At 48.9% G+C, this 27,266-nt stretch overlaps 2 protein-coding genes across 9 annotated transcripts in view; one reads left to right on the top strand and one right to left on the bottom strand.

Moving 5' to 3' along the window:
- Positions 1-23,874, top strand: part of RUSC2 (RUN and SH3 domain containing 2) — a 56,688-nt gene extending 32,814 nt beyond the window's left edge. The window contains exons 1-12 of one of the 2 annotated variants that reach the window (XM_024560061.4): positions 1,696-2,112; positions 11,415-13,514; positions 18,052-18,678; positions 18,898-19,083; positions 19,256-19,396; positions 20,547-20,623; positions 20,834-21,008; positions 21,098-21,203; positions 21,898-21,944; positions 22,367-23,189; positions 23,279-23,416; positions 23,500-23,874. In XM_024560061.4, coding sequence (XP_024415829.2) covers positions 11,483-13,514; positions 18,052-18,678; positions 18,898-19,083; positions 19,256-19,396; positions 20,547-20,623; positions 20,834-21,008; positions 21,098-21,203; positions 21,898-21,944; positions 22,367-23,189; positions 23,279-23,416; positions 23,500-23,701 — 4,554 coding nt within the window. In that variant the 5' untranslated portion in view covers positions 1,696-2,112; positions 11,415-11,482 and the 3' untranslated portion in view covers positions 23,702-23,874. Of the gene's footprint in view, positions 1-1,695; positions 2,113-11,414; positions 13,515-18,051; positions 18,679-18,897; positions 19,084-19,255; positions 19,397-20,546; positions 20,624-20,833; positions 21,009-21,097; positions 21,204-21,897; positions 21,945-22,366; positions 23,190-23,278; positions 23,417-23,499 lie in introns of those variants that run through there. The other variant, XM_045195179.3, reaches the window with a different exon arrangement.
- A 224-nt stretch (positions 23,875-24,098) lies between these two features.
- CIMIP2B (ciliary microtubule inner protein 2B) lies at positions 24,099-26,200 on the bottom strand. Of its 7 annotated transcripts, XM_053922907.2 has the most exons (7): positions 26,071-26,200; positions 25,458-25,681; positions 25,159-25,370; positions 25,093-25,124; positions 24,928-24,979; positions 24,654-24,783; positions 24,114-24,337 (listed from the first exon to the last, which is right to left on the bottom strand). In XM_053922907.2, the coding sequence occupies exons 1-7, from the start codon at positions 26,130-26,132 to the stop codon at positions 24,249-24,251; spliced, it is 801 nt and encodes a 266-aa protein (XP_053778882.1). In that variant the 5' UTR covers positions 26,133-26,200; the 3' UTR covers positions 24,114-24,248. The 7 variants fall into 7 exon arrangements, with proteins under 7 accessions (XP_024415831.2, XP_053778882.1, XP_053778877.1 ...); XM_024560063.4 differs by lacking the exon at positions 25,093-25,124 and having other exon boundaries at positions 24,099-24,337; positions 24,654-24,851; XM_053922902.2 differs by lacking the exon at positions 25,093-25,124 and having other exon boundaries at positions 24,654-24,851; positions 25,168-25,370.
- Positions 26,201-27,266: the final 1,066 nt, after the last annotated feature.

The following is a 27,266-nucleotide window of genomic DNA, read 5'->3' as shown; positions in this document are numbered from 1 at the left end:
GGTGGCTCTCCGGTGCAATGCACGGCTTAGCCTCACAGAAATTCCAGGGACAAAGACCCTGGGCCCAGAGCTCTTACAGAAGAAGCTAGAACTCCAAGCACTTGGTCATGGAAATTGACTCTGCCCTAATCTACAGCTGCTTATCCAACCCCTTTGAGGTCTATATGAGCCAGGGGACAAGGAAGCACAGTGACACCATTTCTGCTCCTTTTACTTTCCCTGTAAGGATCATGAATGGTTGGTTTTATGAAGAGCAGCCCCCCTTTCTCCTCCCCTTCCTTGCTGTTTTCTATTTTGCAGGATCAAGGGTCCATGGCCCCTCAGACAAGTCAAGGTTGGAGATAGCTTTTGGCATTTAGCCACTTCTGTTCTCTCTCCAATTCAGCTCATCTCAGTATAGCATCAGTGGGAGTGTGAGTCTCACAGAGAACAGAAGAAGCAATAAGAAGAAAGAAACTATTGCTTCTGGATCCCATGTGGTGGTGGCTGCTATGTTCCTGGCTAGTGGACCCAAACCTTCTTTCTAGGGACCTGAAATCCAAGGGCTTAGCTTTGGAGTCCAGATAGTAGGCAACACTGGGAGGAACCCTGGGCAGGGCTAGTGCTTAGGAGGCATGCCCAACTTGAGACCATCTCTGTGTTCAAGGGTGGTAGTAGTGGGCAGTGGCATGAAGTAGGCAGAGACATACTGCCACTTACTATACAATTGGCTCTGGCTGTGGCTTCTCTTTACTGATTCCCACAAAACTGGCCCAGAACCTGAAGAGAGTGAAGCAGGGAAGGGATAGAGGATTCTGTAAGTCTACAGGCAGAACAGATTCTTTTTTTTTTTCTGGCCTAGCCTTCCTTCCCTTCCTTTCCCCAGAAAATAGTCATCCCACCCCCTGGGCCTGCCCAAAGGATTCTGCCTCCCACAGACCCAGCTGGACCCTGCTCAGCACTATCCAAAAACTGATGTAGAGCCCTGACTGGAGTGGCTCAGTGGGTTGAGCACCAGCCTGTGAACTGAAAGGTCACTAGTTGGATTCCTGGTCAAGGCATATGCCTGGGTTGTGGGCCAGGTACCCATAGGGGGTGCCTGAGAAGCAACCACACACTGATGTTTCTCTTCCTCTCTTTCTCCTTCCTTTGCCCTCTCTCTAAATAAATAAGTAAATAAAATCTTTATAAACAATGACATAGGTGAGAGAGGAACATTCTGCTCCAGTTACATTAGTAGACTCTCTGAAGAACCAGGGATCTGAATTGGACCCTGTGTTAGGAAGGGGGCCTGTAGCCAACTTGGTCCTAAGGCTCACTACCAACCTGTGTATAGAAGCCTGCCTATGATGCAGTCTCTTTCTAAGACAGACCCATTTCTCTGAAGAGGCATGCCCTGGAAAGCCTAGTGCTGAGTCTACAAGGGCATCCTTAAAGACTGAACCTGGTGTTGCTGCTGATACCTGCAGCCTCTCTTGAGGGCTTCAGGAACCCCTTCTCAGTCGGTGGCTCCACCCAGAGGCGAGTCTGGAATCCTAGTGAAAGGGAAAAGCTGGAAAACAAGAAGTCATTCAGAGTGGGCAAAAGGAGGAGGGAGAGGTTTCTGGCTAAGATCTAAAAGGAGGGGCCTAAGGAAGGAAGGAAGCTCTAAGCCTCTGCCCAGACTTTTTTCTGAGACTCTTAAGGACAAGAGAGGAGCTAAGCCCAGTGCTCTCCCTAATTTCCTTTGCTGCCTTGAGAGTTCTCATCTTCCAGCACTGGCTGCCCTCGGAGGCTGTCTCCTTTCTCCCTTCCCTAGGCTAAAGCCCTCGGGGACTGACAGGGAGGGAGGCTGAGCGGCTGTACTGTGGGCATGCCTGCTCCTTTCCCTTCCCCCTTCCCTTAGCAGCAACGTCACCGCAGCACCAGCGGCAGCAGCGGCAGCAGCAAGGATATTGGGGCTGGGATTGCGCAGCCTCCTTGCATTAGCAACGTTGCCATTGTATTAGCAGAAATCAGATCTTAGGAAATCGACCCAATTCCCTCTGTGTGGTCCCGTGGAACAGTGCCTCAGCTGGAACTGTCAAGGTTGAGCTTGGTCGGAGTGCAAAAGGAACAGAAGCCTTCGGGTTCAGCTCAAAGCCCCATACCGAGGTATGGCTCAGCGGAGCTGGGGGAGGGGCAGGGCACGGCCGGTAGGATAACCGATCAAAAGGTTTGGGCGCTCGCTTCTGAGGGTTGGCTTTGTCTTTCCTAAAGATAGTGAGTGTGAGAGCGAATATTAAACACGCTCACCCATGCACATATTTGGTGCAGAGATAGGTAAAAGCAGATGGGCTAATGCCATATACGAATATATATATGTATATATGTAAAATTTTATTTTATTTATGTACTTTTGGATTTTTGGTCAAGAAGTAGAAGAGCCCCTCTTTCCTTTCTGGGCATTTCTAATGAAGCTGCTATAGTGTGGGTCAGGGTGGAGAGGATCAGCTCTAGAAACAAAGGCTTAATGGGAGGAGACACCCCTAAAACGACTGTAAGTTTATGATGGAGAACAAGCAGGGATCCATGCAGCTTTCAAGAGGAAGGGCTGACAAGCATCCAGCCCTTCCTTCCCCTCCACACATACATGCATGCACATAGACACACTTACCTTCTCCTGGCGCTGTGGGAGCCGTGAGGCTCCAGGTAAAAATGGATGGAGTGAGAAAGAATGTTGACCAAGAGGCTCCACAGTATGGGGTGAGGAGGGGGAGGGAGCCTGTAATGCCTGGGGCACCTGACCCGTTATAATCAGTCTGCTTATATAGGCTTAGATTTCTAACAGGAAGATACCTAAGCATAAGCTGATAGTCCTGGATTCATCCTCCTGCTCTCTTCCCTCCAGTCCTGCCCAAGAGAGGAGGACCCTGGCAGTGAAAAAGTTATCGGTCCTACTGAGACTCCTCCTGGGACCTCAGGACAAGGTCAGATTGCTGGAGAATAGCAACTGAGTACCACTGTCTTCCCCAGGAGGCCAAGAAGAGAGGCTCTATTGACAGACAGAAAGACCCTGAGGACCAAAGACAGAGGAAACCTTTCTTCTAGGATTTAGGAACATTTTCCTGCCCAGAGTTACCCTATTGCTGAGTAGATAGAAAGGGTTCCTTAAATTTCCCTGGCCTGTATGGCTCAGTTGGTTGGTCATCCTCCTGGAGACGGAAGAAAGGTTACTGGTTCAATTCCCGGTCAGGGCACGTTCCTCGGTTGCAGGTCCTTCAGCAGGAAGCAACCAATCAGTGTTTCTCTCACACATCGATGTTTCTCTCCCTCTCTTTCTCTCTCCCTTCCCCTCTCTCTGGGATCAATAAAAGAAAAAAATGTTAAAGGAAAAAAGGTCAAAAGTTAGAATTCCAAGGCCCCATTTTAATTCTGTCATTTATTCATTGAGTGATCTTGGGCAAGTCATTTTATTTTTCTGAATGTTGATTTCCTTATTTGTTAAAATGAAAGCAGCTCTGCCAACTTCGGTGAGCTGTGGTGAAGATCAATGAGATGACATACATAAAAAGTGCGTGTGAGAGTTTGGGGCGGAGGACGGCATGGATGCAAAAATCTCGTGAGATGCCTACAGGACTTCGCACCTCCGTTGGCTGAACTAGACTTGCCTGTGAAGTGATGGACAGGCATTTCCCTTGGCTTTGTGGAGATCAGGAAGGAATAAGACCCCTGAAATACAAATATACAAAACAAAATAAAATTAACCAGTGAAAGACCTTTATACTTAAAATAGGATTTGATACAACCTAAATAAAAAGCTAAAACTATACAGTTTTTAGAAAAAAACTGGAGGGTTTTTTTTTTTTTATGGTCTTGGGATAGGCAAAGCTTTCTTAGGTAAGCAGGATATAGAAAGCTTTAACCTAAAAATTAAAAAAAGATAAATGAAACTCATAAAATTAAAAACTTCCATTAAAAAAAAAAACACCATTAAGAAAACAAATGGGCAAAGCCACAGGCTGAGAGAAAATATTCTCAAGACGTATGTCTGACAAAAGACTTATCCAGAATAAATAAAAAACTTCTAAACTGAATTTTTTTTTAAATCTTCACTGGAGGATATACTTATTGATTTTAGAGAGAGAGGAAGGGAGTGAGATAGAGAAAGACAGAAACATCGATGTGAGAGAGAAACGTCAATCAGTCGCCTCCCTACGCACCCTGACTAGGAATGGAACTGGCAACCTAGGTGTGTGCCCTGACAGGGATCAACCTGCAACCTTTGGGTGTATGGGACGACGCTCTGACCAACTGAGCCACCCAGCCAGGGCTCCTAAACTCAATTTTTTAAAAAAGACAAGCAAGTCAATTTTTAAATGGGTGAAACAGGAGGCAACAAACAACCAAGCACTTACTGTGTTCCAAGCACCATGTATGGGTTCTAGGGACACAGAGCTGACTGTATCACAGTTTTTGACCTCGAGGAACTACCCTCTCATCTGGGGGACAGAGGGATAAACATAACATAATAGAGTGGCAGAGCCCCAGCCAAGGCTCTTCATCACCTTCCACGTCCGTTTGCTCTTCACCCCTGGTTGCTTTCTCTCTAGCCTGTCTGTGTCACTATGTGTCTCCATTTGAATGCACGCATGACCCAGTAATAGTTTTGTGATAAATTCTTACGTGTATATACCTGTGAATGCCTCTTGAAAATCGTGCTGGAAAAGGGTGGGGGAGTATTCATTGTAGTTCAAGTGATGGCTATAGCCCATAGGTACCTCCAAAATCACTGCTGTATGTACAAGAAAGTTCTCTGTGCTCCTTTTAGTCCAACCTTGGATTGTGGCCTGGATTCTAGGGAAACCTGGTACTATGTGTAAGGGGAAGCCCCTCCACAGTATCTGCGGTGTTTAAAGAATAAAACCATAATTATGTGCATAATGGTATTTATTATATACGCATTAAGAAAACACATGCAGACAAAACAAAAGAATAAAATTAAACATAATCCAAAGTCACTCACAGAGAGGAGCACTGTTAACATTTGTTGTATATGCTTCTGAATTTTCTCCCATGCACACCCCTGTGGTCTCAATGTTTGTGTCCCCCAAAATTCACGTTGAATCCTAACCCCCAAAGGTAATGATAGTAAGGGTGGGGGCCTTTGGGAAGTGATTAGGTCATGAGGGCATAACCCTCATGAATGGGATTAGTGCCCTTGTGAAGCAGGCTCCAGAGAGAGATCCCTTGTCCCTTGCTGTGTCCATACACCTGTAGCGACACAGCAAAAAGGTGCCCAGCTATGTACCAGAAAGACGGCTTTCTCCAGAACGCAACCATGCTGGCACCTTGACCCTGGACTTCACAGCATCCAAAACTTTGAGAAATAACTTTCTGCCTTTTATAAGCCACCCAGTCTGAGGCACTTTGTTACAGCAGCCTGAACTAAGACAGATATAGACATATTTATTTTTAAAAATGGTGTCATAATGTACGTGCTGTTTGTAATGTGCTATTTTCACTTACTATTTTGTGAACATTTCCCCAAGTCAATAATCATATTAACACAACATTATGTTAAAGATATTCTGTTCTGTACATTTTAAAATTGGTTATCATTGGAATTTTAAAGTGTTTCCAACTTTCTGTTATCTTTGTGGCATATGTTTTTGAGCACAATTTTCTTGGTGAAGGAATGGAAAAGATAAGAAGAGTGAAGGGAAGGCTATCTTATGTACCTCATAGCAAAGCTTCCCTAAAATGCACTTCATCTCTCTGTACAAAATCCCACACTGTAAGGCAGCTGCTCCTCCCTTTTTCGTTCTCACCGGGTCTCTGCAAATGCCCAGTGTCTTCCCCTGCTCAGCATCGGTTCCCTTCCTCACCACTCCTTCCCTCTTCCCCTAAACCCTAATCCTTTTTTCCTATTTTGAAAAATGTTTTAAATAACAGCTTTATTAAGATATAAATCACATGCCATAAATTCACCCTTTTATAAAATTGAGATATAATGACGTACCATATAATTCCATAGTTTTGATTTTATTCACAGACTTGTGTAACCATCACCACTGTCTGATTTCAGAACATTTGCATTCCCCCAAAAAGGACCTCCACACCCATTTGTAGTCACGCCCCATCCCCGTGTCCCAGTCCCTGGCAACCCCGAATCTACATTCTATTTCTGTTGATTTGCCTATTCTGGACATAAATGGACTCATACAACATCATACAAAGAAGCCTTTTATGACTGGCTTCTTTCACTTACCATTCTGAGGTTCATTCATGTTGTAGCATGTATTAGTACTTCATTCCTTTTATTGCTAAATAATATTCTGTTATATGTATATACATTATATTTATCCATTTATCATTTGATGGACATTTGTATCGTTCCCACTTTTTTGGCTATTATGCATAATGCTGATATGAATATTCATATACAAACTTTTGTGTAAAAATATGTTTTCCTTTCCTTGGGTATATACCTAGGAGTAGAATTGCTGGCTCACGTGGTAACTTTATGTTTAACATTCTGAGGAACTGTCAGATTGTTTTGCCGAAGTATCAGCACCATTTTACATGGCCTCCAGCAATGTTTGAGGGTTCCGATTTCTCCACATCCTCACCAACATTTGTTATTATCTTTTATCTTAGCTAATGTAGTGGGGCAAAGTGGCATCTCATTGTGATTTTTATTTCTCTAATGACTAATGTTGTTGAGCATCTTTCCATGTGCTTATTGACTATTTGTAGGTCTTCTTTGGAGAAATGTCTATTCAAGTTCTTTTTCCCAGCTTTTAATCGAGTTATATACCTTTTTATTGTTAAATTGTAAGACTTCTGATCAGAACTCTCTTAGCAGATATATGATTTGCAAATATTTTCTCCCATTCTGTGGGTTGTCTTTTCACTTTTTGTTTTTTAAGTATATTTTATTGATTATGCTATTACTGTTGTCCCATATTTTTCTCCCCTTTATCCCCCTCTGCCCAGTACCCCCCCTTCCCTCCAGCATTCCCCACCCACCCCCCTGCCCACTTAGTTCATGTCTATGGGTCGTACATATAAGTTCTTTGGCTTCTCCATTTCCTATACTATTCTTAACCTCCTCCTGTCTATTTTGTACCTACCAATATGTTTCATATTCCTTGTACCTTTTCCCCTATTTTCCCCATTCCTCTCCCCACTGATAACCTTCCATGTGATCTCCATTTCTGTTCTAGTTTGCTTCGTTTGTTTTTGTTTTTGTTTAGGTTCAGTTGTTGATAGTTGTGAGTTTGTTGTCATTTTACTGCTCATATTTTTGATCTTCTTTTTCTTAGATAAGCCCCTTTAACATTTCATATAGTAAAGACTTGGTAATAATGAACTCCTTTAACTTTACCTTATCTAGGAAGCACTTTATCTTCCCTCCAATTCTAAATGATACCTTTGCTGGATAGAGTAATCTTGGATGTAGGTCCTTGCCTTTCATGACTTGGAATGCTTCTTTCCAGCCCCTTCTTGCCTGTAAGGTTTCTTTTGAGAAATCAGCTGATAATCTTATGGGAACTCCTTTGTAGGTAACTGTCTCCTTTTCTCTTGCTGCTTTTAAGATTCTCTCCTTATCTTTAATCTTGGGTAATGTAATTACAATGTGTCTTGGTGTGTTCCTCCTGAGATCCAACTTGTTTGGGACCCTCTGAGCTTCCTGGACTTGCATGTCTATTTCCCTTGCCAGATTGGGGAAGTTCTCCTTCATTATATTTTCAAATACGTTTTCAATTTCTTGCTCTTCCTCTTCACCTACTGGCATCCCTATGATTTGGATGTTGTAGTGTTTAAAGTTGTCCTGGAGGTTCCTAAGCCTCTCCTCCTTTTTTTGAATTCTTGTTTCTTTATTCTGTTCTGGTTGAATATTTATTTCTTCCTTTTGTTCCTAATCATTGATTTGAGTCCTGGTTTTCTTCTCTTCACTGTTGGTTCCCTGTATATTTTTCCTTATTTCACTTTGCATAGCATTCATTTCTTCCTCTGTTTTGCAACCATACTCAATCATTTCTGTGAGCATCCTGATTACCGGTGTTTGAACTGTGCATCTGATAGGTTGGCTATCTCCTCATCACTTAGTTCTTTTTCTGGAGTTTTGATCTGTTGTTTCATTGGGGCCATATTTCTTTATCTTGGAGCACCTGTTACTTCATAAGGGGTGAAATCTTAGGTATTTGCCAGGGCGGGGCAACACACTTCTGGGTTGTGGTGCTGTATGTGGAGATGGGGTCAGCGAGGGAACAATGTTGCTTGCTCAGCTCTTGCCCTGCTTTCAGTCACCTCCCCTGCTACCCACAAGCAAATTGGACCCTCTGGTGCTGATTCCTGGGTGGAGGTGGTTTGTGTACATTCTAGGACCCTGTGGGTCTCTCCAACGAACTCTCCTGTGAGGCTGAGTTTCTCCTGCCACCTCAACCCCCACAGGTGTTTTCAATCAGAGGTTTTGAGGCTTTATTTCCCCGCACCGGAACCCTGGGTTGTGTGGTCTGCCTCGCTCCCCAGTTGTTCCTCCCGCTTTATCTGCACACAAATGTGGGACCACCCGCTGCACCAGCCGCCACCTTGCCATTCGTTCTCTCTGCCCCAGCTGCCCGTCTCCACCCCTCTTACCAGTCTGAATGAATGTTTCTTCTTTAACTCCTTGGTTGTTGGACTTCTATACAGTTTGATTTTCTGGCAGTTCTGGTTGTTTTTTATTTTTAAATTGGTTTTTATCCTTCTTTTGGTTGTGTGAGGAAGTAAAGCATATCTACATATGCCTCCATCTTGGCTGGAAGCCCTGTCTTTTCACTTTCTTGATGGTATCATTTGAGACACAAAAGTTTTTAATTTTTATAAAGTTCACCTTACCTTCCCCGGCAGGTGTGGGTGGCTCAGTTGGTTGGAGGGTTCATTCCTCAGTCAAGGCACCTACCTAGGTTGTGGGTTCAATCCCAGGTTGGGTATGTACCCAATCATGTTTCTCTCTCACATTGATGTTTCTCTCTCTCTCTATCTCCCTCCTCCCTTCCTCTCTCTCTAAAAAGCAATGAAAAAATGTCCTTGGGTGAAGATTTTTTTTTAAAGTTCATCTTACTTTACCTATTTTCTCATTTGTCACTTGCGTTTTTGGTGTCGTGTCTAAGAAACCACTGCCGAATCCAAGATAACAGATTTACTCCCGTGTTTTCTTCTATAATTCTTAATCTGATAGCTCAGTTTAGCCTCTCTAGCTTCTGCCTTTCTCCATATCTACTCATTACATCAATCAACATGCAAAGGCTTGGAAATCCAACAAAGGAGCCTTCCTCTCAGAAAGGAAAGGAAGAAGAGAGATGGTTAACACTTGCTTTTGAATTTTAATGTAATTTAACTTAACACACATAGTTTTATTTTATTTTTTTTAAGACTTCATTTACTTATCTTTAGAGTGAGGAGAAGGGAGGGAGAAAGAAAGGGAGAGAAACATTGATCAGTTGCCTCTGCACTCCCCATACTGGAGTCCTGGCCCACAACCCAGGCATGTGTCCTGAACAGAAATCGAACCAGCAACCTTTTGGTTTGTGGGACAATGGCCAACCCATTGAGCCATACCAGTCAGGGCATATAGTTATATTTTAAGACTGTGTCCCTCACTCATATATTTATTAGCTATTTGAATTTTTTATTTTATGTATTGCCTGTTCATGGCCTTGAGCATGAAGTGAACTTGGCTATGTCTTTCTTATACTCTACATGAAGAGCCGTGATCTTATGATCTAAATGAGTTAAATTTTTTTTAATTGGTGGTATTAGGAGTTTAAGTGATGGAGAACTTAGGCAATGGGGGATTTAGACTCATGGTCGATGAAAGGAAAATGACAGGAATAAAAAAGAAAGGAAGACAGATGGATGAATTGGGAAAAATTGGATATGAGGAGTCTGCACAAGTAAAGACTGTTAGGATGTGATCTTGGTCACAGGAGACTAGAATTTGAAGAGGCCATTCTGCCACAGTCTGGCAAAGAGACCAGAGGAGCTCAGGATGGACTCTGTGAAATGGGAGCCAGGAGACCTTGAACTTTACCTTAACGTATCAAAATTAAAACTGGGAAGAGAAGACTTTCTAGAATGCCCCTGTAGTGAATGTTCTAGGCTAAAATGAAGCAGAATTTGCATACTTCAGAAGATCTGTACCCTAAGCTAAACAAATATTAAAAATGTATTATGCCTCTTATGTTTGCCAGGCCTTATGCGATATTTTGCTGGAGTGATAGAAAGGAAGTAAAAATAGGCCCCACTTCCAATGAGAAGGAAGAGGTTGGCATCAGCCATTCTTGCAATCACTCTAATGCCCACCTCGGTCTCTGCATTCAAGAAGCTCTAGTACAGTAGTAGGGAGAGTGAGGATTCTTAGCCCACAGTCATCAAAGAGGGACAAGTATTCTGGGGCTGAGAGGAGGAGAGAAGGAGTCTGAGATGACATAGGAGTCCAATGATATAGTATACTTAAAAGATCCTTTTCTTGCAAAATTATAGCTTATTGTTATAAGGACATGATATAGAATTTGTGATTGTCTCCTCATCTGTAAACTTCTGTGCTGCAGCTGTGTCCAAGGCACCTCTGTATCCCCTTGGTGCCTGGCACCATATCAAACACCCTAGTGGTGTTTTCTTAATTATGTCACTATTCATGCTTTTTTGTACTGAGGATTAGTCATTGTTTACTGCTAAGAACTGTGTCCTTGAAAGAGAAGAAAACACTGTCTCTGAGATCTCCAGATCTTCATACGTGGCATTAAAGGGGTCTAGGCCCTGGCCATGTGGCTCAGTGGGTTGGAACATCATCCTGTCCAGGGGTGTCCAACCTTTTGGCATCGCTGGGCCACACTGGAAGAATAAGAGTTGTCTTGGGCTGCACATTAAATACATTGTGACACATAATCACAAAAAAAATCTCATAATGTTTTAAGTAATTTACGATTTTGTCTTGGGCCGCATTCACAGCCATCCTGAGCCGCATACGGCCTATGAGCCACAAGTTGGACAGCCCTGCCACTGAAAGGTTGCGGGTTTGATTCGCAGTCAGGGGACATATGGGAGGCAACTGATCAATGTTTTCTCTCACATTTATGTTTCTCTCTCTCTCTCTTTATCTCTTCACCTCCCCTCCCTTTCTCTCTGTCTAAAATCAATAAACATATCCTTGGGTGAGAATTTTAAAAAGCGGGGTACAGCCTTTTGTCACAATTGGATGCATGGCAAACTTAACATGAAGCGGGAACTCAAGAGCTGGACCAGTGTGATGCAGAACGTGTGTTGGGATACCCCTGTCCTGTCGGGCTATGTTATCAAGCTCCATCTTGACTCTGAGTCTTTTCTCCTCTTGGGCTCTTCTCCATCTGCAAATTATATGAGGAAGGGCATGTCCCGGACTTCCAGGGAAGTGACATTAGCTTCCCTTTCTTTCCCTCTCTCTCCAGGTGCCAAGCTCTCCTGATGAAATGTGTTCTGCCCCATTGGGCTCCGGGGGCAGTGTCTGGTGCTGTTGATGCCCTTGTTCGAACTTTCCAGAATGGATAGTCCCCCAAAGCTGACTGGAGAGACCCTCATCGTTCACCACATCCCCCTGGTGCACTGTCAAGTCCCAGACAGGCAGTGCTGTGGAGGGGCAAGTGGAGGTAGTGGGGGCACAAGACCCAATCCCTTCTGCCCACCCGAGCTGGGCAAAACCCAACCTGATCAAGACCTAGGACAAGCTGACTCCCTGCTGTACAACAGTCTGCACTCTGCCCCAGGGGTGTCTGTGCGGTCTGCAGACAGCAACACCAAGAGTAGGGGTCCAGATGGAAGAGGCCCTGGGGCTCCTAAACGGCATAATCCCTTCTTGTTGCAGGAGGGTGTGGCTGAGCCAGGACTTGGTGACTTACATGATGACAGCATCGGTGATAGTGCCACCCAGCAGTCCTTCCATCTGCATGGAGCTGGCCAGCCCACCTTCCACCTATCCTCTTTCCCGCTGCCACCACCTGGCCCCGGAGTGGGCAGGCCATGGGGAGCAACACGGAGTCGGGCCGGAGTGGTGGAGGGGCAGGAACAGGAGCCAGTGACCACCTTGGATACCCAGCAGTGCAGCACGAACCACTGCTGCCAGCCAGAGCTGGAGACAGAGACCATGGAGCTAGATGAGTGTGGGGGACCTGGTGGGAGTGGCAGTGGAGGTGGAGCCAGTGATACCTCCGGCTTTTCCTTTGACCAGGAATGGAAGCTCAGCTCAGATGAATCCCCCAGGAACCCAGGGTGCTCAGGCTCAGGACCCCAGCACTGCCGCTGCAGCAGCACGTCCAGTCAGTCTGAGGCGGCTGACCAGTCCATGGGCTATGTGAGTGACTCCTCCTGCAACAGCTCCGATGGCGTGCTGGTTACCTTCAGCACCCTCTACAACAAGATGCACGGCACCTCCCGTGCCAATCTCAACTCTGCGCCACAGTCCTGCAGCGACTCTTCCTTCTGCAGCCACTCAGACCCTGGCGCCTTCTACCTGGACCTTCAGCCCTCCCCAGCTGAGTCTAAGATGTCTTGTGAGTCCCACCACCCTGATAGTGGAGGAAGAGAAGGGGGCTATGGTTGTCCTCATGCCTCATCTCCTGAGCTCGATGCCAACTGTAACTCCTACCGCCCACACTGTGAGCCCTGCCCAGCTGTGGCTGACCTCACAGCCTGCTTCCAGAGCCAGGCCCGTCTTGTTGTGGCCACACAGAATTACTATAAACTTGTCACCTGTGACCTGTCCTCCCAATCATCCCCAAGCCCTGCTGGCTCTTCCATCACCAGCTGCTCTGAGGAGCACACCAAGATAAGTCCTGTACCTGCCTCTGGCCCAGACCCTGGCCCCAGCCAGCCCTCTGAGTATTACCTATTCCGGAAGCCAGAAGTCCAACCAGAGAAACAAGAAGTAGTGAGTTCCTCTGTGGAAGCTGCAGCTCCTGTGGATCCCACCGTGATTGAGGGGCAAGTGTATACTAACACTTCACCCCCCAACCTTAGCACTGGACGTCAGCGCTCTCGAAGCTATGATCGCAGCCTGGAGCGCAGCCCTCCTGCCCGCCTGGGCTCACTGGAACGCATGTTGAGTTGCCCAGTGCGCCTGAGTGAGGGCCCTACAGCTCTGGCTGGGCCTAGCTCCCCACCTAGGCGGGTCACCTCCTTTGCTGAGCTCGCCAAGGGACGGAAGAAAGCTGCAGGCTCTGGCTCCCCCCCACTTCGAGTGAGCGTTGGGGACTCCTCCCAGGAGTTCTCTCCCATTCAAGAAGCCCAACAAGACAGGGAGGGCCCACTAGATGAGGGTACTCACTGTAGCCATAGCCTACCACCCATGCCCTTGGGGCCAGACATGGACTTAGTTGGCCCAGAGCCCTGGTCCACCCAGGTCTGTCAGGGACTCCAGTCCAGTGAGATGTCACCTGCTATCCTAAGAGCTCCTGGGCAAGGCCCCCTGATGCAGCTGATGGATCCAGGGCCTGCTCTCCCAGGGAGTCCAGCCAACAGCCATACCCAGAGGGATGCAAGAGCTAGAGCTGACGGTAAGGAACCTAGAGGCTGGAGAATGCCAGAATATATGCATGGCCTCCTCAGAGATAGGGCCCTGTCAGCCACCCCATCCATACCACTAGAGGGTCCTCAGCCTATCGTCTTTCCAGCCCAGGGCATGTCCTACAGTTGTAAAGGGGAGAAGGAGGTTGAAGGATTTAAAAGAAAGGCACAGAGGAAATAAAATCAACAGGACTTACAGCCTGACGTATTAGTAAAGGAAGCACTCAGAAGATTGTGATTCTAAGCCTGGAGAACTGGAAAGATGATGATACGTGATTAGGGACTGCAAACACAGAATTCGATTTCCTGGAAGAGGGATGAGGCATGAGTTTAGTTTTGGACATTTAGGAATTGGCAGTGCTTAAGGGTTTTATCTAAGAGCCAAGGGATGTGTCCAACAGGCAAACCCCACTGGGCGTCGGTGAAGTTCACTCTGTGATCAGTGCTCATAGCCACTCTTCACAGAGCCTGGCACCTGACACTTGACCTTTAGACCACTGAGGCCAGCTCTTTCCCTATTTATTTTATAATATTTAAGTAGTTATTTTATAAAGGCTCTATGTTAAGTGGGTGCTGGTTATAGAAAGACGAGAGGGACAATCTCTGCCCCCACGGAATCCGACCAAGGACGGAAACAGGAAAGTGAACCGCACTGGTCTATGCAAGGGACGTCTACGTCAGACTGAGATGTGGGAGAAGGACTGCTGCACAGTTCACACTCAGGCGCAGTCTAGAAAGACAATAAGGAACTGGCTTTGTGGGGACTTGTAAGAAGAACATTCGAGGCTCATAGAGTCTGAAAACCACAAAGGCACAGAATGACTTGATAGTGTGCAGAAACTACAAATAATTGGGTATAGCCGCAGTGGAATGTGGATGGAACCACTGAAGGATTTTAATCAGGGAAGTGGCTTTTCTGTCTGTTTGTTTGTTTACAACAGCTTAGCCTGTTCTGATTTGCATATTAGAAAGGTCACTGGTTTCTTGGTTGAGGGTAGATGGAAAAGGACTCCTGGAGGTCAGGACACAGCATGATGGGAGAGTCATCGGGGTGAAAGTGGTGGTCGAAGCTATGGATGGATGAGAGTACCCAGCAAGAACGCATGGGGCTATAAAGGGAACAAGGACAGAGCCCTGGGGATATAATGATTTAAGGGTGGGCAGAGCAACCCTCGAAGGAGACTAAAAAGAATCAGGCAGGAAAATTGGAGGAAAACCACAAGAGTGAAGTCACAGAACCAAAGGAAGAGAAAGTTTAAAAAAAAGAGTTAGGTTCAACCAAATGAGTTCTGAAGAGAAACCCCTGAGAGTAAGGCTGATAATCTTAAAAGCTAAGGACAGAAGCAAGGTCTCAGAGGGTATGGAAGGAAGGGGGAGATAAAGCAGGAGAAAGGGAGATAAAGGGGAATTTGCTGTGCTGTGGCCTTAGGTTGGGTTTCTTGGCTTATCTGGTTATCAAAGGAAAGGAGTTAAAAAAACATAAATAATATTATCTCTGCCATTAGAGAGAAATAGGCCAGCAAAAGATTTCACACTCCTAAACACCCACAGAGGAGCTGCCTTTGGGGAAGGGGATAGAAGAGGGAGGTCGGAAACAGCGGGGTCCTTAGGAACCCACTCCCATCTCAGACTGCACTGTCTGGTGGGTGTCTGGGCACAGGGGACCCTGTGGCTGGCATCCTGAGGGCAAGAACAATCCTGGTCAGAGGTGGGAGGAGAGGCATTAAAATGTTTTTCCATTAGATAAGACTTCATATCAAGATGGTGTCCTGTTCCATAAGTCTCCAGTGACCTACCACAGGGCACTTCTCTTGATTCTGTTTCTTTAAAAAGGTTTTTTTTAATTGAAAAGTGAGTGACAGTTCAATGAATTCATGAATAACGAAAGAGGCTGAGATCTCTCTGAGATCCTGAGAGCAGAATCTAGGTTCAGAAGGATATTACCGAATCTGGAAAGAACTGATAAAACAGGGACCAATGTGCAGTTTGGTGTACGAGCTGTATGTGAGTTATTTGGGATATTGCACTGCCTGCAAACTCAGAATGAGTCATCAGTTTTAGAGGGCTGTTTCAAAAAGTTACCATGACTGGATTTATTCACCGACTTCAGAAGGGAGGAGTTGATAGCACCTCCTCCCCACCCCTCCCACCCCCAGTTGGTGCTCACCTGGAAGTTCTGGGCCCTCCATTTTAAGAAGAAATTGAGGGACTTGGGGCTGTATCGCCTACAGAGGAGCAGACTCAGGTGAATGTGGCCTCTGTCTCCAATTTTTTTAAGGGCTGTCACGTAGACAAGTGAGTAAACTTCCTCTGTGTATTCCCCGAGGGTAGAACTGAGGTGCACAGCCCACAGTAGCCCCCGCCTCCCCCTTCCCCCATCTTGTCCCTCTGCCTCAAACCCTATCCTGGGAACTGAGCAGGAAGATTTATAAAAGAGTAGGAATAAATCATCTTAATTCAAACGTACTTTATATAGGGGGTGTAAGTAATAAAGCTCGGGTTGGGAGAACCTAATCTGATAACCAGGGTCAACTCAGCCTTGAAACTTGATACTTAAAGAAGTGGAAAAGAAGAAGACACTCCCAGCAGGAAAAGCAGTGAGCTTAAAGATGGGACTGGGGTGGGAGGAGTGGTGTCGGGTGAGGAGGGCAGGTGTGGGAGTTCAAGCAGAGAGAAGACTAGGCTGCGGGCCACAGGAGATTGGTGTTTTAGGAAGCAAGCTGATAAGACTGTGGATGCGGTGAGGCCAGCCTTAACCAAAGGTTCAGTGGGGATTCATTCACTTAACAAATCTGTATTCAGTACCTGCTGTGTACCGGGCTGTGTTCTGGGCACTGGGTATACAGCAGTGAACAGTTTTTAAAACCTTGGTTTTTGGAGCCCTTATGAGAAGTTACAGACAATAAACAGGTAAGATCACTTCTGACAATGAAAAATGCTAAAATAAAATACAACAGGGTAAGGAGATGGAGTGTGACTTGCGGAAAGGGCTGGCGTGGTCAGAGAGGGTCTTGCAGAGGAGGTGGTGTTTGAGCTGATGCCTGAATGCTGAGAAAATTTCAGGCAGAAGGAAGAGCAGGTGCAAAGGCCCCACGATGTTAATAAACTTGGCATGTTAAGGACTGTAGGAAGTATGGCTGGAGCCTAGTGGGCAAGGGAGAATGACAAAGGTTACTCCCCAAGCACTGACTGGGGATGACAGGTGGGTATTGGAAAGGTCCTCTGAGAATGATTCTGAAACACCTCCCTAACAGGGTTGTGGTCACATCCCCTTAAGGCTCACTGCCGAACGTTAATGGGGAGAGATGAGGGGTGGGGAAACCCAGCCTGATACCATTTCGTGAGCAGTGTGATGTGGTGAAAAGAACATTAGCCCCAAAGTCAGACTCTGGCTTAGGCAGAATTTTAGTTCTGCCACTTCCTAGTTGTGCAGCCTTGGGCAAAGGACTTAATCTCTCTGAATTTTCAATATTCTGAGCTGTCAAGTAAGGATGTAATTCCTGCCTGGATGAGTTGTTGAGCCAGATTTGCGCTAGTGAACCACACCCCGGGTTTTAGGCTGTGTGTCTGCTTACAGCGCCACCTTGTGTTCATTCAGATACTTACAGTATGCACAGCTTTTTATTAGAAGCACAACCCATATGCGAAAGACCAAGTGACCCTGAGTTTTGTGTTTAGTTCTGAGCCCCATGTTTTGAGGGGCATTGACCTGAAGGTTGTCTGAAAGAATAGGAGAGGACCACTCTTGGGGAGCACACATATGTGTAGAGGGAGCACATGTGGACTCTGAGACTCCCATGCCTGGATCATGGAAGAGTGGGCTGGGGTGACAGAAGGGTGATTCTGGCTGCAAGTCAAGAAATAGGTTAGTTCAGTTAGACGTGCTCAAGAATGAAACATACCCGCTTGGATGCGGATAGGGGGTGATGAGTGAAAGCTGGAAGTAAATCTTGACCCAGAACATCTGTGACTGTGACTCCAAGTTCTTAGGTCTTAGAAACAGAAGACTGGTGGCTCTGCCACTGACAGAAATGGAAGTCATCAGGAGAGCGGTGATAGATAAGCTGTTTTAAAATAGCAAATTTTGTATGAAAGCAAAACCCTAAAGCAGAATGATCTAAAGAGCAAAAGGAAGGCCAGGGCTAAAGCTATGGGTTCAGGAGTCATCTGTATGAGTATCTGAACTTGAATAATGTAGGAGGAAATGTGTGAAGTGAGATACAAGAATTGAGCCTTAAGATACACCCACCTTTGAAGTCAAGAAAATGAAGAACAGGTAAACAGCCAAGAATGCAAGACAGTTCAGTATCATAAAAACAATATAAAAAGTTTTACAAAAGAAGAGGGGAGCAGTGTCATATTCCACAGGCTTGGATGACCGCTATCCCATTTAATTCTGACAACCCAGGTCCTGCCCATCCCTTGCCCCTCTCCCAGTAAGCATCATCTCCTGTCCGCTTCTGCACTTCCTCTCATGTGGTTTCAGTGTCTGTCCATCTGATTCCTTTTCCATCCCTGTTGCTACAGGAGGTGGTGCTGAGAGCCGACCGGTCCTTCGCTACAGCAAGGAGCAGAGGCCAACAACGCTGCCCATCCAGCCCTTCGTGTTCCAGCACCACTTCCCCAAGCAGTTGTCCAAGGCCCGGGCCCTCCACAGCCTTTCCCAGCTCTACAGCCTCTCGGGCTGCAGCCGTGCACAGCAGCCTGCCCCACTGGCTGCCCCCACTGCTCAAGTCCCAGCCCCAGCCCCTTCCAGGGAGTCACAAGCATCCACCAACAGAGGTGCCAGGAAAGCTGGGCCTGAGCCAGAAACCTCACGACCATCACCTCTGGGCAGCTACTCCCCTATCCGTAGTGCTGGCCCCTTTGGGATCAGCACCGACTCTTCTGCTTCCACTTCGTGCTCTCCTCCCCCTGAGCAGCCCACAGCCACAGAAAGCCCACCCCCATGGAGTCTCTCCTGTCCTGCTGTCCAGCCTGCCACCTCCCAGCAGCCACAGAAGGAGGATCAGAAGATACCGACCTTGGCCGAGTACCGACTCCATGGAACAGGAAGCTTGCCTCCTCTGGGCTCCTGGAGATCTAGCCTCAGTCGAGCAGAGAGCCTGGTCCGAGGAGGTGGTGAAGGCAACATGGCCTCCAGGCCTAGTAACGGTATGAGCTTCACGGCCTGCCCCCGAACACTTTGAACCCCGTCCCCCTGCCTTTGAATGGTTTCTTATACTCCAGCCTGGGGTCCGAGGTCAAAATATTTACAGCATCTGTGGATAAGACCCTAATTCTCATGTTTTATGTGGGCCCACTGGGTGGATATGAAATGCTATCTCCTGGTAATTCTTGCCTGTCTCTTCTGCTAATCTCTTCTGCTTTCAGCCAACCACCTATCCCCTCAAGCACTCAAGTGGCGGGAATACAGGAGGAAGAACCCACTAGGGCCCCCTGGTTTGTCAGGGAGCCTAGACCGAAGGCCGCAGGATGCTCGGCTGGCCCGAAGGAACCCCATCTTTGAGTTCCCTGGCTCCCTCAGTGCCGCCGGCCACCTGAACTGCCGGCTGAACGGTGTGTGGTCCAGGTCCCCAGCACACCCAGGACAGGCTCTGCAGTAGCTGGGAAGGGCTAGAGAAGGGGTCGGTCTCAAAGGAAAGTAGCTCAGAGGGAATAAGGTGCAGAACTGAGCTGCAGCTCTTAGAGAGAGGGCTGTTTGGGATTGATGTCCTCCTCTTCTTTCCAGGTCAAATAGTGAAGCCATTACCACTGACCTGCCCTGACTTCCAAGACCCTTTCTCCTTGACTGAGAAACCACCTGCTGAGTTTTGTCTGTCCCCAGATGGCAACTCCGAAGCCATTTCCATTGACCTGCTTCAGAAAAAAGGTAGATACAGCCCCCAGCCCAGGCCAGGAATTCTGTTGTCACTACCTATTTGTGCCTATTGCCCTGCTACCTGACCCTCCAGGTGTTTCCCTGTCTTAGAATTTCAAGTGCCAGGAAAGAATTAGCACAGGCATCAGGGCGAGAAGTCTGTGTACTGCGTACTGTGTACTGCGAATGTGCAGGTGAGCAAGGGTCATTTATCAGATGCTTTGGAGTCAGGCTTTAGTCCCTTCCCTCCGGGAGCTGAGTACGGTGAGGGAGACTGCATGTCATAACTAAATGACCACATGCCCTCATGGGGAATTCAGTTGCTACAGGACCTGGCTACTTGGGTAAACGCGATGGTAACTTCTAATAAGATACAGACTGACAAGGAATCACTCTGTTTAGCAAATTAGGGACCACAAGAGAGCAGTTTCAGTGAGAGAATGGGAAAATACTGAGTATAATTATGGACTGAAGGGAAAGGAGCCTATTAGAAGGAAGAAAGTTGAAGCTAAAATCCCTTTCAGAGGCAGAGTGGGAAATTCAGAGTTTAGGGAGAGGGAAGAACCTTGGGTAAGAAGGGGAAGAGCCACCTTCCTCCAAAATGGAAAGGGAGTGAGAGGGAACAGGTCAGAGGGAGGGAGGAGAGAGGTGATATACTTAAGTCTTTTGGATGGAGAGGGAAGTTGAAGGAATGTATGACCAGTGGCCTCTGCTCTCTGTGTGAAGTAAAACCAAGGACTTGAGAAGAGGGGTAAAGATTTGGCATGGCAACTTGGAAGCCTAGCTGAGGGTGCCATAAGGCACACTTTCAAAGAAGTGCCCTTGTCGGTCACCGGTGTGAGTGGCCCTGGCCTTTATCCAGTAGCCAGTGGCCTGGTGTCTCAGAGTGGAAAAGACAATAAATTGATCCAGGAGTGGAGTAAGAGGGCAAGGAACTTGGAGGGTCTCGACGATGGAATCACTGAAGTGGTCCAGGCTGGGAGGTGAAAACAGGGGCTTGAGAACTGGGCAAAACTAGGAAGCGGCCAGGTCCTGGTACCTTGATGAGACCCAGTGCAGGGATGGAGAGAGTGTGTATGTATGGAAGCCCTTCCCTCTCCCCTGGAGGCTCAGTCCCAGCTGAGTTGCCCAGAGACGTGTCACATCAAACTCTTGCTTTCAGGGCTGGTGAAAGCTGTTAACACTGCAGTGGATCTCATTGTGGCCCATTTTGGCACAAGCCGGGATCCCGGGGTGAAGGTAAGCGAGAAACCGTGGAGAGCTGAGCTCTGCCCTGCTGACCCTCACCTTCCCTGTGCTGCCACCTTCCCTTGCTCTCTTGCATCTAGAACCTAGAATTGATACCTAGGGATGGGGACCCCAGCAGAAGCACCAGCAGGGCTAAGAGCATCGAAGAGGACCAGGGTTGGACTTCAAATGATTCCCTGTACTTCCCTACTGCGTCCATAGGCAAAGCTGGGGAACAGTTCCGTTAGCCCTAATGTAGGCCACCTGGTTCTGAAGTACTTGTGCCCTGCGGTCCGGGCTGTGCTGGAGGACGGGCTCAAGGCCTTTGTGCTAGACGTCATCATCGGACAACGTAAGAACATGCCATGGAGTGTGGTTGAGGCTTCTACACAGCTAGGTAAGTCCTGAGTGCAAGTTGGGGACTCCAGGGTGAATTTAGGGTTCCAGAGATTGAGCGTATGACTTTCAACTCTGGCTTCCTCCCAGGCCCATCTACCAAGGTCCTGCATGGCCTCTACAACAAAGTCAGCCAGTTCCCAGAGCTCACCAGTCACACCATGCGCTTCAATGCCTTCATCCTTGGCCTGCTCAAGTGAGTGTGTAGTAGTGCGCCAAGATCCACAAGCCCCCGGCCCTCTCCCCTGGGCTCTGCTGCCTCTGAGGAAGCAACTCCCTAGACTAAGGCGGAGGGGATCTGTGGGCTCTGTGGCCAGAGCCCAGGCCCACTTCCCCCCCACCGAGCTACAGCCCCTCTCTGTAGGTCACTGGTCTCACCACACCCACGACCCTCTGGCACTAACACCAACATGGTCTTCTGCGTTGACACATCCACAGTCTGGCTTATTTGGAAATGGATCTGGTTCTCAGTGTCTCTGGATATTGTAAACCCTGATCCTCTCAATTCCAGCACTGCTTCCAAATCTTGCTTCACCCTAAGTCCTCCTTGGGACCCACGTCATAGTATTCTTTCTCAAGTATGGCCCAGGTTATTCCCTTTGGCTCTGTACTCAGTAGCTGCCCTGACTTCCTGGGCCTTGTGCAAGATGACTCATTCTAGGAGGGAGTGGTTGGTTTGTGAATCACATGTTCACCCCCTCCCTGCATCCCCACTGACTGTCCAGACCTATATGACATGAAATGAACTGGGCAGCATCCCTCCCATAGCAGGGAGAAGGGAGACGCTCACCTGTGGTCAGCCCTGTGTCTGCCCTATGTGTCCGTCTCCTTTGTACCATATCTGGCTATGTCCACGTAAGACTCAACTCTTTTCACCTATCTCCCTACAGCATCCGGTCCCTGGAGTTCTGGTTCAATCACCTCTATAACCATGAAGGTAATGCCCAGAAGCCTGCCTTGTTTTACGAACTCAACATAGGCCAGACCTCAGAGGCTCAAAAGAGGGAGGCACAGCTATCTTTTCAGCTGCTAAAAGGTGGCGAGAGGAACTACACAAGCTTTCATCCTCAAAGCTTGGGCTCCTTCCCAAGTCCTTCCCCAGCTTCTGCTGTGTTAGAGCCTGGCAGTCGGCAGGGTAGTCGGGAAGTCAGGGTGCCAGGAAGCCCAACACTGTCTTCAGGTTGTGGAGTTAATGCACCACACAACTTCAGGAGTTGTTTACAGCTGCAGTACCTCTAAACGCACAGTCCACAGCCCGTGTGGCACAGCGCCATGACTCTGCCCAGGTTACCTTTCAGAGGCCCACCCAGGCCAGGCTGTTCCTCCGTGTGGCTCAGTCCCTCTCTCTTTCTCCCCTAGACATCATCCAGACCCACTACCAGCCTTGGGGCTTCCTGAGCGCAGCACACACCGTGTGCCCTGGCCTCTTTGAGGAGCTGCTGCTGCTGCTACAGCCCCTGGCCCTGCTGCCCTTCAGCCTCGACTTACTGTTCCAGCACCGGCTGCTGCAAAGTGGGCAGCAGCAGCGGCAGCACAAGGAGCTGCTGCGGGTGTCCCAGGACCTGCTGCTGTCCGCCCACTCAACACTGCAGTTGGCCCGGGCCCGGGGCCAGGAGGGCCCTGGAGACATGGACAGGGCAGCCCAAGGGGAGCGGGTGAAGGGTGTGGGCGCCCCAGAAGGTGGAGAAGATGAGGAGGAAGAGGAGGAGACAGGAGAGGTGGCAGAGGCAGCTGGGGGCTCAGGGCGTGGCAGGGCCCGAGGTGGGCAGGCCGGCTGGTGGTACCAGCTCATGCAGAGCTCCCAGGTCTATATCGATGGCTCCACTGAGGGTTCTAGGTTCCCCCGTGGTGGCAACAACAGCTGCAGTAGCAGCAGTAGCAGCGAGAAAAAGAAAGGGGCAGGAGGTGGGGGGCCACCCCCCCGAGAGGGAGTAGTAGAGGGAGCTGAGGCCTGTCCTGCTCCTGAGGAGACCCTTGGCCGGGACAGGGGGTGGCCCTTCTGGATGGGGAGCCCCCCTGATTCTGTGTTGGCTGAGCTGAGGCGCAGTCGGGAGAGAGAGGGGTCTGCTGCCCCTGCACCAGAAAGTGAGGAAGGAGCCTCAGGGCCTTCACCTGGGGGCGTCAAGTGGGGATACCTCTTTGGGTCCCGAAAGCCTCAGCGGGAAGCCCGGCCCACAAACAGGTAAGAGGTAGCCCGTGGTATAAGCAGAGGGAGTGGGGGAGCCTGATCCTAGCCAGGGCACAGACAGAGCCCCGACTGCCATCCCCTAGGCTCCCATCTGACTGGCTGAGTCTGGACAAGTCCGTGTTCCAACTGGTAGCACAGACGGTGGGTGTCCGCCGGGAACCGGAGCCCAGGGACAGCCTGCAGGAGCCACATTCTCCAGCCCTGCCCTCCAAGCCTCCATGGTGAGCCCTGGGAGATAGAAGGATTGGGGGCTGGGGCTGGCTTTGGGTGGGGTCTCTCTGACCTCCATTTGTTGTTTTCCCAGCGAAGTAAAGGCACTGTGCCACCATCTGGCCACAGGCCCTGGACAGCTGAGCTTCCACAAGGGAGATATCCTTCGAGTGCTGGGGCCAGCCGGAGGAGACTGGCTGCGTTGTAGTCATGGCCCTGACACTGGCCTGGTGCCTCTGGCCTACGTGACCTTGACCCCAACTCCAAGTTCAACTCCTGGAAGCAGCCAAAACTGAGGCCCTGTGCATGCTGGTGGCCTCAGGGACCCTCATAATCCCCAGACTCAGAGCCTGAGAGCCCTTCCCAAGCCCTCGGGCTTGGCTACAGAGAGCAGACTGAGAGCTGGGCCACTTATCCCTGTGCTCAGTATTAATTACTCCCCCTTAACTGTGCCAGTGACCTCGTCTAGACCTCTGCCCAGGGAAGGGATGCAGCACTGGGCTGCCAGCATTTCCCCGGCCCATCTGGGCTGGCCTTCCTGTGGGTGCAGGGCCCCCTAGGCCAAGCAGTGATGACAGTGGGTGGTAGTCCAGGGGCAGATCCCTAAGTTCCCAGATGTAAATAGGCTGCGGCCAATGCCTGGCGGTCAGAGGAGGGAAGAGGAGCCCAGGCTTCTGTTTATGTATTTATTTATTTATTTATTACACCTATTAATAAAAAAGGTGCTTGGCCTCCAAACCATTTTCTCTTTGTGCCTCCCCCCACCCTCCAGCCCATCTCTCTCTCCTCCAAAGGATGGCTGGGAAAGATGAAAAGGTAAGAGAGAACTCGCAGTCCTGGTACCTACGCCACGACCTGCTTCTGGAAGGTGCTAAGGCCCAGAGCATCATGGGTGAGATGCCCATATGTGCGGCCAAACTGGAACTTATACCCTGTGTGGCCAAGAAAGTCTATCACTTGTAGCCAGTGGCATGGAAAAGACACGTATTTCTCAGCCTTTTGATGATGCTCTCCAAGCTACCCTCCAAAACCCGGTCCTAATTCCCCACTGTGAGCCACCTCAGTCTACTTTTCTGCCCAATGCTAAAGCGGAACTACATGATCCAAGGTCCCCCATATTTATTATTTCCAACCCCCAAACTACCTCCACCCACCACGTACACACACACACACACACACACACACACACACACACACACACACAAACAAAACCCAGTCCCAAAAGCCTCCCTCGGGGGCCATCCTCACCTGGCACGTAGCCCCCATAGTTAGGTAAAAGGCCCAGGTTCTGAGGATAGGTCCTTGAAAGTGCGGGGAGATGTTTGAGTCCCATCTGGGGTTTGCCCTGTGAGTACATCTGTCCAAATTCCTGCAGTGCCTGGTTGGTGAGCACAGGAAAGCTGGAGCCGAAGAGGAAGCGGGCTCGGGGCACATAACCAGTAAAACCTGAGGGATGTGGACACTGAGTCAGGACCTCCTGGGGGCCTCCCCACACCTCTGGTCATTACCTACCTCCCCTCACCTGACATGAAGAACTTGTGAGGATCTCTGTCATCCATGGAATAGGGGGAAGCCTTGTGAGGGAAGTTGACAAAAGAAAAGTAGGCTATCAAATTCAGCCCTGTGCTCTAACACAAGCCCCCAGGGAGGTGGGTCTGGCAGTTAAGCCCGCCTCCCCAGCCTACACAGAGGTGAGGCTCCCCACTCCTGCCATACTGCCTTGTTGCCCCACCCCCAGCCTTCTCAGTCTTACTTGTCCCACCTCCTGCCCCAGCTCTGGCTCCTCCTCCTCCAGCTGTGACTTAGGCTGTGGCTCTTGGTCTTTTTCCACGTCTTCTCCCTTGACCTCCTTTGGTAGCTCCTGCTCCCCTTGCTCCCCACACCAATGGGTAAAATCATTCAGAGCCTCAGCCCAGACCTGGCTGCAGTTCTTGGCAAAGATGAACTGTGCCTGGGGGACAAAACCTAGGCGGGCAGGGGGCAAGAAAGGTTTCTGTTAGTGTTTGGGACACATGTTCTGGGATGGGCATCTGTTCATAATTGGGTACATACCTGTGTACCCAGGGATCATGCTGGAACTGAGCCTTTTATGCCCACGCCTGACAGCCGGGCTTCCCCTGGGGACCTCGGGAGATCTTGGAGGCTGAATGGGAGGCAGGAGAATGCGACGAGCAGGGGGCCAGGCTAGGCCAGGAGCTCCTCGAAGTAGCTGACCGGTCATGTGCCCATAGGTCTGGCCCATGCTGAACCGAAGTAGTGGGCAGTGTCCGGTATACCTGTAGCACAGGACTCACCCACTCACCTCTACAACCCCCCTGCCCCACCGTCCCCAGAGACAGAAGCAGAGACCTCTGAAGCACTGATCTTTTCTGGACTCAACTGTGTATGTATTTGGAGCAGGCATATCTCAGTTCTCTGGGTTTTCAACCCTTCCCCTCTGCTGTTACCCTGTTACCATGGAGAAGACAACACGAAGCTTTGTGGCAGGCCCAGCGACCACTGTCCCTTGCTTTTCCTTTCAATCCAACACCACAGATATCCCAGCCCTGTGCCTCCTGTACAGGTATGTCCACTTGGCCCCCGAGATCCAGGTGGCACAACTCCTATATCCCTATACCCCTATTCCCAGAAGCAAGCAGGGCTGTGCTCTGTGTAGAAGCCTTACCCTGGGATATAATGAGGATTCTGAGGGTGAAGCCCCGGTATGAAGGTGCTGGCCACAGCCATGGGAACACAGGCAGTCCCTTTTGTTTCCCTTTGGGCAGAGGATCCGGGCTGTGAATACTGTGTCCAGGGCTGTGGGGTGGAGCCAGAGTCAAGGGCGGGGTTAAGGGAGGAGAGATGGGGCAGGGCACTAGTGTGACGACTGCCAAGGCCAAGGCCAGTGGAACAGGAGAGCAGAGGCTCACGGGTCTGTCTACTCCAGAACAAATGCAGTTCTGCCACCTGGGGGCAGGGGGAAGTCTCAGTACAGCCTCCCCACGCCAGGACCCAAGGAAGTCCTGAGGTGGGAAGAGGGACAGCAAAAACTGTTAGGTCCATTCAGCTGTATCTCAAAAGAGGGCCCTTCTTTTTTAAGCCCTCGTCGCAGCACCTGCGGGAGGAGATGTGGCTTCTGCTCGTTGTCTTGATTAAAGGTGATGGAGCTCCTTGGGAAAAGAGGATCTCCAAGGAGAGCCCAGAGGAGAGGTGACAGAGGGAAAAGGAAACTAGCGACACCTAGGCAGTGACATTATTAATTTTCAATAGTAGAACTTGACAATTACTGATTGCACACCTGCTGTGATCTGGATCGCCACCCATTCAACAAATACGCCGCTCTCTGCCGGGCGCCCTTCACAGCGGCAGAACGTGTGCTACGTAGGAGTGAGGAAAGCGAAGCTTCACATGACTTTGGGCAAGTAACTGAGTACCTCTCAACCCCACCACCATTTATAAAATGCAGATACTACTCCTCCCCCTGCTACTCCAGAACAAATGCAGATTGTAAGGCTCAAATCAAGGTATGCAAAGATCTTTGTAACAATAAAGATGCAGGTAGGGGAAAGCACGATGCCCTCGAGCTGACCCTACCGTCTCTGCGCAGGTGACTTAAGTTCTGAATTCTCTAACCTCTCACATGAAGTTTAAGATAACCTAACCTACCAAGGTGCTATTAGGGATAAAGAACTTCACACACAGCTACTACGATTTAATTTCCTACCCTATTGTCTAGTATTGTCTCTAAGCTTCTAATACATATAGGAAGTCAGTGAATGGTTAGCAAATCCAGTGGACACAGGTTTTTTTACTGTGAGAGTTCAAAGGAAAGAAATATGAGGGTAATGTTGGGATTTAAGACTAGGGGGCAAATTAGAATAT

This window comes from Desmodus rotundus, chromosome 1, assembly GCF_022682495.2.
Source record: "Desmodus rotundus isolate HL8 chromosome 1, HLdesRot8A.1, whole genome shotgun sequence".
NCBI classification, from domain to species: domain Eukaryota; kingdom Metazoa; phylum Chordata; class Mammalia; order Chiroptera; family Phyllostomidae; genus Desmodus; species Desmodus rotundus.
Note: the sequence above shows the minus strand (reverse complement) of the source record. Positions and strands in the feature narration are given on the sequence as shown.